The 11558-nt window shown below is 34.4% G+C and overlaps 1 protein-coding gene across 1 annotated transcript in view; it reads left to right on the top strand.

Annotated features, from left to right (window-relative positions):
• The first annotated feature begins 8629 nt into the window (after nt 1-8629).
• The window catches only part of LOC106472383 (cyclin-dependent kinase 14-like), a 34610-nt gene continuing 31681 nt past the window's right edge, over nt 8630-11558 (top strand). The window contains exons 1-2 of the mRNA XM_013933027.2: nt 8630-8689; nt 9224-9315. Coding sequence (XP_013788481.2) covers nt 8675-8689; nt 9224-9315 — 107 coding nt within the window. The 5' untranslated portion in view covers nt 8630-8674. The remainder of the gene's footprint in view (nt 8690-9223; nt 9316-11558) is intronic.

Genomic DNA, 11558 nt, shown 5'->3' with positions numbered 1-11558 from the left:
CCTAGAGTATAGCGCAAACTTACAAAACATAGACATGCATTATACTTTCCTAGAGTATAGCGCAAACTTACAAAACATAGACATGCATTATACTTTCCTAGAGTATAGCGCAAACTTACAGAACATAGACATGCATTGTACTTTCCAAAAGTATAGCGCAAACTGTAAGGTATTTGAAGATTCTTATTCGATGTTTTATGCATAACGTATTTCAGTTTGATGTTTTAGGTGTATTTAAAAAGGGGTTTCTTGTTTGTTAAAGTTATGATCCTATAGTTTTTTTCGATTAACTTATTCGTATAAACATACTTACGGAGTGTACTGTTTTATCAGTCTCCCACTCACTGAACTGTTATTTAGAAACTGCCGTGTATGTATAATCCAGCTGTAAAACACATGTCAGACACAAAGAAACGTTCAGCAGACGCACCTTAACCTAAGCTCCATCTGTTTTAACAACACTTTTTACATGCTAATCGTATGGAGTAGTTTGTGGAGGAGGCCTGACATGGTCTGGTTGTTAGGGTTGCAGGTTCGAATCCCCGTCACAGAACATGCTCGGCTTCCAGTAGTGGGAGTGTTATAATGTAACGATCAATCCCATTATCCGTTGGTAAAATAGTAACTCAAGAGTTGACGGTGGGTGGTACTGACTAGTTTCCTTCCCACTGCTAAATTAGGAACGCTAGCGCAGAGAGCCCTCGGGTAGCTTTGCGCGAAATTCAAACCAAAAAGTTTGGGGAACCTTTGACGTTTATAGTTTTATCATTCAGACAAAAATAGTTAGTAGATCAACGTTCATGTGCACAAAACTCGTGCTTTTTATGTTCTGAGGTGCGACTCTTATTACATTTTATTAAAGACTTTATTATAGACGTGCATTTCTTTAGTATTACTTACGTCAGCATCTTTGTTACATGTAGATATAGTTCTAAATACCCATAAGACGAATTTCCGATTAACACAGTGTACAAATTACTCAAATAACCTGTGATTAGAATACCTAGATTATAAATTTGAAAGATAAGTATATTACCGTTTTCATATATAGATGCCTGGCATGGTCTGGTGGTTAGAGCACTCGACTCCCAATTTGCCCTTTTAGCTGTGAGGGTGTTTATAATGTAACGGTTAATCCCACTATTCGTTGGTAAAAGATTAGCCCAAGAGCTCTCTAGTATATCACTTCTGAGTTAGGGACGACTAGCGCAGATAGTTCTCGAGTACCTTTGCGTGAAATTCAACAAACAAACAAACAAGTAATATGTGGAATCCTGTGTTTACTGTGCTAAAAGAACAGATGTATACCGGTATAATGCAGAGAATACATATGTGGTATATATTTATATGTATATACACGTGTACTATTTCATAAAATCAACGTATTAGAACTGATAAGATAAATAATATACAGTAAAATAAAATCACAAGCATAATTGCAGTTTACAGTGTTTTATTGTTATTGAACTTTCCCGAATTATTATTTTTTTTTTGAAAGACTTTTTAAAGAACACATTTTGTTGATGTATAATATCTTGTAGAGGTTTTACTATAACTACGTTTCTAAGATTCTGTACTGCTTTTTTGTATTATTACACTTGTAAAGAGTAAAACATAATTTTTATCTTTTTGTTCTGCTTCTTAACTTCACAGGGACCTGGTATGGTCAGGTGGTTATGGTGCTTGACTCGCAATCTGAAGGTCGCAGGTTCGAATCCCCGTCTCACCAAACATGCTCGCCCTATCAGCCGTGGGGGCGTTATAATGTGACGATTGGTCCCACTATTCGTTGATAAAAGAGTAGCCCAAGAGTTGGCGGTGGGTGGGGATGACTAGCTGCCTTCCCTCTAGTCTTTCACTGCTAAATTAGGGACGGCTAGCGCAGATAGCCCTTGTGTAGCTTTGCACGAAATTCAAAACCAAACCAAATCTTACCTTCACGCCAGGACCTAATGCACAAAATGTCAGTTGTTGTAGCAGTAAACTGTGAGACTGACTTCATAGCAAGGGCTGTCTTTTCCATGACATAACTTTTTTCTTCTTTATAGCAATATTTTAATAAAACATTGCAGACATTATGGGAAAAAAGCTATATTATCCCGTTTATGTTTAGTTTGGTTGTCGTAAACACACTAAAGAAGATCTAAAATAATACTTACACCTTTTAGGTAATTACTCGTAGAATAAATCAGTGCTTTTATTAGCGTTGTACGTTTCTCTTCCAACAGGTAGCTTTAGAAAATATTTGCGGAACGTTTCGATGGCTTAATATTAGAAGACTTAGATATGCAATGATAGCTTATAGATACATTTCAATGATGTTTGATACATACAATTATCATGGTCAGGTGGTTAGGGCGCTCGACTCGCAGTCTGCAGGTCACGAGTTCGAATCCCCGTCACACCAAACATGCTCGCCCTTTCAGCCGTGGGGGCGTTATAATGTGACGGTCAATCTCACTATTCGTTGGTAAAAGAGTAGCCCAAGAGTTGGCGGTGAGTGGTGATGACTAGCTGCCTTCCCTCTAGTCTTACACTGCTTTGCGCGAAATTCAAAACAAACAAGCTAATATAATAAGAACAATAACTCTGATACATACAATTAATGAAAAAAATATGCCGTTTGAAGTCCTTTATGTTACAATAGAAGGCTCCTTGTTTTACACGAAACAGATTGATGTGGAGGTAACGTAAGTTATAATTGTTTTATTAAAAGATATAATGTGCCAGACTGTTGGTTCGCGTCCCATTTCCACAAGAAAAAAAAAACGTAGTTCGCACTTTGGGAGCATGAATGCGTTATAAGAGTGACAGTCCAATCCCTCTCTTCGATCTGACAAGAGTATCGCAAGAGTTGGCGGTTGGTTGTTTTGATTATATATTTTATTATTTCAACATTAGCGACGGCTAGTGCAGGTTTCGCTCGTGTAGCTCCGAAACAAACATAAAGAAAATATTTATTTAATGAACGAGATTGTTTTATTTGACTTGCGTTTTAGTTTATTTTCGTGTTGACTCAATAGCCATAAGAAGAGAGATAAATGAGTTGGAAACATGTCCAGGTTTTGAGTTTCAACGACGTCTATTTTTATTTTATTTATAAACAAACATAAAGAAAATATTTATTTAATGAACGAGATTGTTTTATTTGACTTGCGTTTTAGTTTATTTTCGTGTTGACTCAATAGCCATAAGAAGAGAGTAAATGAGTTGGAAACATGTTGGAAACCCGCGACCCTCAGATTGTGAGTCGAGCGCCTTATCCACCTGGCCATGCCGGGCCAAGAAGAGAGATAAATGAGTTGGAAACATGTCCAGGTTTGGAGTTTCAACGACGTCTATTTTTATTTTTGTTTATTCGCTAGAAGTTTGTAAAATTTTGACTCGTTGTATTATTCTCTTTCTATGATGTCATGGCATGGATTAAATAAAGATTCACGTTTAACTTAATATATAGGTAATTCTTTCAGCATGATTAAATAAAGATTCGCGTTTAACTTAATATATATAGGTAATTCTGTCAGCATGGATTAAATAAATATTCGCGTTTAACTTTATATATAGGTAATTCTTTTCAGCATGTATTGAATAAAGATTCGCGTTTAACTTAATATATAGGTAATTCTGTCAGCATAGATTAAATACAGATTCGCGTTTAACTTTATATATAGGTAATTCTTTTCAGCATGAATTAAATAAAGATTCGCGTTTAACTTAATATATATAGGTAATTCTGTCAGCATGGATTAAATAAATATTCGCGTTTAACTTGATATATAGGTAATTCTTTCAGCATGGATTAAATAAAATATTCGCGTTTAACTTAATGCATATATAGGTATCGTACTCTCATGAGCGTGTACGAGGTTGTATATTTATACGAGTTTTGTTGAGACAAGTGTTTCCCATCTGTAATCGGAGGTAGAGCAGTAGTAGTAGTACGGCGAGTGTGTTCCTTATATATATACCAATGACGAAACTATAGCCAGAACGACAGCGTTACAGTTTTGAATATTGTTTCACATGAGAAGTCGTTGCTAAAATTCGTGATCCGAATTCGGCTCACCTTATATTAGTCGCTGAATCACGTGATTAGTTCTTGGAAAGTTTCAGTAATGATATTGCTGTGCTTTATTTTTCAACTAGTCTTACAAACATACACACACGCCTATTAGGAGGTTTGTGTACTTGAAGTGAGGCGTACGTGGAACATACAGTGCTGTTCGTGTTTATTCAATATGTTGACAACTAGTATAGTAATGGTTACTGGGATTTGTTGTTGGAAAAGCTCTAGAAAGGTTAGTGCAGTGTTGATTTATGGTCTTTTTAATAATAGACATGTACAAAAAAAACGATAGTGGTTCATAATAGGGATCGCAAGAAATTGCACAAAACCTTAATAGAACGTTTGGGCAAAACATACCTTTAGTTCAAACAACGCTTTAAAACCTTTACTAGTGACTGTTAAGGCTGTACACATATAAAAATGCACAAAAAAACACGTATGTTAGACTTAAAAGTAAAACAAAATCCACTCAAAACGGCCCGTAAAGAAACAACTTTTCAAAAAAAGGACGTAAATGTAGGGATAGCTAATATAAATCCTTCAAAAACAATGTAAGCAAGATAGTAGGGGTGGCATTTGCATCACCCTACATAATAGTACAGGCACACAATGTAGTAGAATGTTAACAGACAAAATTATATTAAACTCAATTTTGATTGAGTTATCAGGCAGACGGTAGCACTGTTTATGTAGGGATCCCATGGATTGTTCATCGAAATTAATTTTAAATATATCCTCAATAGTTCATCAGAGCTTTACAATATTATACAGTTATTCCTTTAATAACAATATCTATGTAATGACTGAGTCACAACTTCTGGGAATGTCTGTAAATATCATTGCAAAGCATTTGAATTTATTGTTCTTCTTTCTTCTGCTGCTTGCTTATTACATTATAATTCAAAAACCGAAACAATGGTGTCAACCAATTTGACTGAGGTGACATAGTTTCAAACGGAGCATCCGTTTTTATAAGTATTATTAATAACTAGTAGTAATTAAAGAATCATAATTCTAGTTTAAACAAAGTTATCATTACCTCCTGAATTTAGCTTTCTTACAGAAATTTGGTGTTCCTTAAAAAGCTTAAGTACAGGGTGAAACTGGAATTACCAACCAATAATAGATAAACAATAAATATTGTAGTTGGAACCTCATTGTATTCAGAACTTGGTCATAAATACAACCTTTCTATGTCTGTTGAAACACTGCATTAAAACAACAAGCAAACGAGTAAAGAAAAAACTTTTCAAATATGGAAGTAAATGTAGGGATGGCTAATATTAATCCTTCAAAAACAATGCAAACAAGATAGTAGGGATGGTATTTGCATCATCCCTACATAATAATAATAATAACACAAGCAAGAATTAACACATAGTAATAAATCTAACTATACACTTACAATTGAGTTTAATTTATCCAAATTTTGTCTGTTAACATTCTACTACACTGTGCCACAGAAAGCAGGTATTATGCAACTCGGTAAGAACTACTGAGTGTTTTCTAAGCCCTAAATAATTTCCATCATTATCTATACAGACAAAAGTTTATACTCCACACATATCATGCAGAATTGAAGTGTCTTGTGAATAAGACCAACCAAAAGTACAGTGTGGTGTAGACCAAGATGTGGCACCCACAAGTGATAAGAAACTAGTGTTGTCCAACATTGATCTGAAAGATACTCAGGCAAAATATACGAGTTTAAGACCAATTCTTAAGTAGCTCAAGAATAATGTATTAAAACCCAAAGCAAACAGTCGCTTCGTATAGCCCAAAGACGAAGATGTATTGAGCACAGTGGGATTGTATATGAATGCAAGAGAGATTATTATCTCAAAACTGGTATGATACCAGTGGACAAAACAACTAAAGATGGTATTTATACAGTCTCTACATTCTGAAGTACAATTGCATCTCCACAACCTTCCAATGATTGGACACACAAGTGTTATGAAGACATTGAAGTGAGTGGCCTTGTGTTTAGGGCATCAATTCACAATCTGAGTATTGTGGGCTTGAATCCCGTAAAGAACATGCTCGTCCTTTCAGCAGTGGGGTGTGTTACATTGTAACAGTCAATCCACTATTCATTGGTAAAGAGTAGTCCATAAGTTTGCAGTGTGTGGCAGTGGCTAGCTGTCTTCCTTCTAGTCTATCGTTTCAAAATTCGGGATGGCTAGCACAAATATTCTTCAATCAGCTTTACACGAAACAAACAAACAAGAGAATACTTCTACTGGATGGGTACCAGGGACCTGTGGAGATGGCGTTAAATGTGAACTCTGATGTGAGCAGAAAGGTCCACAAAAGAAACAGTATGAGCAGTTACAGTAGTGTTGTGTTAGAGTACCACTTGAGAGAGTTGCCTTGTCCTTGAGAGTGTATACCTTGTCCTAATATGGCCAAAAGCATATAATGTTCCTAACCAGGAAGCAGAAACTATAGCAAGGAACTCATCAACAAATTTGTCTCAATATTTTGTGTGCTTATGGAACTTTGAATCAGATATGTTTGGAGAAATGTATCAAATCCTTGAGATTTGAAAGACCAGTACAACAGGTCTTCATCAGTCTTCTGACGGCGTGGTGGAGAGATATACAACACATTGTTAAATCAGTTAGCCATGTATGTAGATCAAAATCTTTCATTGTTACTGATGAATTATTGTACAGCAATACATGAATCTACTGGCAACACACAGTCATTGATGCTTGGCAGAGAACTTAAAGTATTGTTAGATCTTCTATGCTCTTATTCAGAGAATAATACAGAAAAGTCTTACACAGAATATGCAGAGATCAAGGAACACTAATAATGTCAGACATGACTTTACCCGAGTAAAACTTAAATCAGTTGGTGGTAAAATCAAAAAGTTGTTATGATGTTAATACTGATAAGACTGGCTTTCAATGAGGTGACACGGTATGTTTGTACAATATACACTAGGTGTAAGAAGTGTTCATATGATGCACTGAAAAGAACCAATGATGTGGTTTACAGAATCCAGAATGGTCTAAGCTGATAGTCAGCCACTATGATAGTCTTTTGGAAGTAGGTCGGTAAAAGAATGGTCAACCGGATAACTCCAGATGATAACTTGTCAGCAGAAACTCAACTGTTTGAAGGACTTCCTGTTAAACTACTTCCAGAGGATTCTCAAGAGTAGAGTCGCCAGTGGATTCATTCGATCATCTATCCAGGATGAATACCCCTATCCAATAACTGGACACTCAGTGACAACTGCAGAAAGGACTCCATTCAGTCTGTATAACATGGCCTCGGAATAGAAAACCACCAAAAACGTTCGGTGAATGGACAGTTTAGTATAGTGTCTTAGTATTTTTGTATTAGGATTTGCAAATGACTTCACAATCTAAGAAGGGGGCAGTATTATAAGCTATATTTTATGTTGTAATTTAGATGTTGGTTAGAGGGCACATGACGTTAAGATCAAGTAAGTCTGTGGGAGTAGTGAAAGTTCTAAATGTTATGTTAATAAAGTCTAGTAAATTAGGAGAATATTAAGAGATGAGAGTAGGTTAAAGATACGAGAATCAGTGAAGCAGAGAACGGTGAATAGTAAATGAGTATTGGGTTAGTTTTGTTTTTAGTAATACGGTGAAGATTTAGTTAAGTATTTGTATTCGTATTGATTATCGCATATATGCAGTCAGCTGTGAAATTTTAAAAGTAACTTTATTTGGACGTTATTCTTAATACTCCCTTTTCTGTATTTCCTTCGTTTCTCTTTTTAGAAACACATACACACGGTTATATAACTTCAATATATGTGCTCGAAACAATTGCAATGCAGTTATATATGAATATATTAAAATGTATTCATGCTTTTGTCTTTTTATTAAGAGCAAATTATCAATCCAACAGTTCGATTTATTTATTTCATGATCATAGTGTTCTAATGATAGAAACCAAATGTAGTTATTACTGTTATAACATCGTTCTTTCATTTGGAAAATTCCTTTAAATTATCTGGCGAAAATAATGCGAAGTCCAGCACACATGTGTGATAACAAAATGAGTTTATTTCTTCCTTAAAATTTCTACAAGTTCTTACACATTGAAACTCGTAGGCCTAAGTTGACAACCTGTGGTGTTGCACACTAGACTGTTTCCCAGGAATACATTTAAAACTTGCTTGTTAGCTGATAAGTCGTACAGTTATATTAGAATTTACAACATAGTAAATAATTACACAGCTAAGCTGAAAAAACTGTCAATTGTTGATTGATAATCAGCATGAATGTACATATATTCTTATTGTAGAGATATACATTCAAGCTATTTACAGAAATCTCCAGGCATTCAGTGTATTGTTCCCATATGTTCCTTCTGTACATATGGTGTTTTAGCAACGCGGTAATGAAACTTTAAAAAGTGTAATCACGTGGCCTTCTAGTTAGGTTTGTTTTCTACCATATACACATGTGTGTCATGTGTTATTGTTCTTCGTTAGGAAGAGTCTTAGTTTTGTTATAAACTAGATGTGAAAAGCGTCTGATAGGAAGAGTCTCAGTTTTGTTATAAACTAGATGTGAAAAGCGTCTGATCGTTTTTATCATGAACGTTACTTAAAACAGTCTAATGAAACAAGTAACGGTAAGTAGCGATACAACCCGAAAACTCTGAGAAAATTACCATTGTTTTTTAGATGTGGCGAATGAACTCATAATTTGGTGTTAGTTGAGAAATTATTCTATATGGTGCAGTTGGAGATACTCCAAACATTATCTAGAAAGGGAAAAGCAAGTCTTATTGCATTATATAGCAAAGTATTTATATAATAAGAGGAAGTCGAGAAGTCTGATGAGATAAATAAACTGTACTACTGTGCTTTATGTAATCTAAATCTCATTTACTTTAATTCAGGTGAAGTTTTAGCACGATTTGAATCAAGTTTAGCAGTTATTTAGAAAAAAAAGTATAATAATTACCTTAAAATACATTTGTTTTTGTTGTTGGTATTTTGCAAATAATACGATATTTTTCAAATATGTGTGAACTAATCAACCATACAATCTAATACAGTGAAATACATATGTGTGAACTAATCAACCATACAATCTAATACAGTGAAATACATATGTGTGAACTAATCAACCATACAATCTAATACAGTGTATTTCATTATAGGGAGCCTTGACCTTTGGAAAGACCGAAGCTTACGTAAAATTAGAGCAACTGGGCGAAGGTTCTTATGCTACAGTCTACAAGGGTTACAGCAAGTGAGTAGCGATTCTTCTAACCGCCTTTGCAAAGCGAGAGAAAAAATCTGTTAAAAAGTTATATAGGTGTTTTTCAAACAGAAACTGGGTACCCAAAATTCACAAATTTTATACCTTAAAACTGTAATTTTTTATATAATTTCATCTTATATTAAAACAGTGACATTTTGTTTCATTAAACAGTAAAGGCTTTAAAACGAGTGTTTAGTTGGATAAAAATATTTCACTGATACAGGTGGCACCGCAAAAATCGATTCAAACTGGTTATGTATTTGTGATTAACTGTTAATGCAATTTTTGTATCCATAAATTATTCATTTACTGTTAGAGACTGCAAAATATTTGCAGTCAAATTAGTACCTTTATTTACAGTACTTCTTTAAACACAGGATTTCTTGAATAATACAAAATAATTCAAATCGCAGACACCAAAATCTATAAGTCCATTTGTCTTAGGCTTAACATTAGTTAAACCTTAATTAAGTACGGCCTGTATTCGATAAACAGATAAAGTAACTGTAACTTTTGTACGTTTTTTGTTTTAGTTTAGTTAGGGCTAAGCTTTACCGTACTGAATATTGTCAATAAATAAACCTATAATGTTATTCTACGACCTAACGTTAGACGTTTTTAAAAACTTTGATAAGCTTTTAATATGTTGTTGTACAAAATGTCTACTAAAGTATGTTTACATCCATCGAAATGTAAAGTGCGCGCGCATGCGCATTTAGACAGAAAGATGCACGCGCACTTTCAGGACAGACGAAAACTGAGTATTATTATTATATAAGAATTGAGTATTATTATAAAAGATTTTATATCAGTATTTTCACAAATCACTACATTCGTTGTAACAATTTTTAATGTATAATTTTTACAAAGTTTTCAGCAGCTGTAAGAACTCCTGAAAATGTTTGAACATGTTATTTTTCATAAACAAATAGCAGGAATCATGTTGTACACGCCATGTTAATTTTATGCTTCAAAATTTTGCATTTATATAGCAGATGTAAAAAAAAAAATTCATGACGTGATTTGTTTGTAACAACCACGTGGATCTATGAAATTAGTTTTTGTATGGTATTCAGCTACACTAATGTCCAACGGAAAGACCGCAAGTTTATGCAAAATACAAGCTTCAGGAATGTTAAGCAGAATATAATTTTTTTTACGGACAGTAAAGGAAAACAAACACAAAATTATTTATCCAACAAAAAATGTTCTGTTAACGAAAGGGCTGGGCTTCTTCTATGTCGTCTGGCTGCTGTAATCAACAGGGTGAAAGTCAAGAGCGAAACTGATTGATAAAACTGTGGAAATATCTAATTTAAATGTTCTAGTGAAACAAAGAAATTCAGGCATCTCACTAGTCCACATGAAGCAATTGACTTACTAATATATACTTAAACCAATAGTCTACAAGTAATATTAAACCAAGTTAGTTGTACAGGTTAGAACAGAATACCTTTCTTGAAACATATACATGCTAGTTTAAGACTTAAGAACAAAGACTGCGATAGTCAGGCTTTACCTATATAAAATAATTAGCACAAGTTTATTATCTCAAGACATCCAGTTAAAAAAGAAGGTTTAACTACATGCAGTAACTGCATGGAAGTTTAATAAAATATTAAGTGAAAATATCTGGATAAAAGATACATAAAAAATTTATTTTATACTAGTTATGGAAGGAAGAAATTCATGACTTATTTTAGACATTACACCTACAGAGAGCGCTGTAAGTATAGAATCATTCATTTGTGGCCAGTTTTATCTCACTGCTTCCTAGAGGACTTGTCTTCTTGAAACTTTGAAAATTCAAAATGTATGTGGAAATGACAATGTGTAAGGTACACAATACCAAGTATATCAACACTGAAGGTTGGGGAGAAGTGCACTGCTTTACCCATAAAGTGTCTTGGATTTTTGTTGTTTTCAGCAACACCTACATCTAGTAAGAGGTTTCTGGGCCATACATGTTACAGGGTCATTGTGCTCTCCCATTATAATCGATTGAAACATGGACCAGGCACTCTTTGTCACTTTTCTCAGTAGAAGGGACAGTGTAACACATGCTCAGATTGTGTCAGTTTTATAATACCTAGGCTTCCACCATCATCAGGATACATCTCTGCCCATTCTGACATCAAAAGTAACATGCACTTGATACAGTTGACCAAACTTGGGTTTCTGTGATGACAGTGATGGACATAAATTAGTTGACTTTAATGCCACTACAAGAC

This window comes from Limulus polyphemus, unplaced genomic scaffold (assembly GCF_000517525.1).
Source record: "Limulus polyphemus unplaced genomic scaffold, Limulus_polyphemus-2.1.2 Scaffold5289, whole genome shotgun sequence".
NCBI lineage: Eukaryota > Metazoa > Arthropoda > Merostomata > Xiphosura > Limulidae > Limulus > Limulus polyphemus.
The sequence above is the reverse complement of the archived record's forward strand: the minus strand, read 5'-3'. Positions and strand labels throughout refer to the sequence as shown.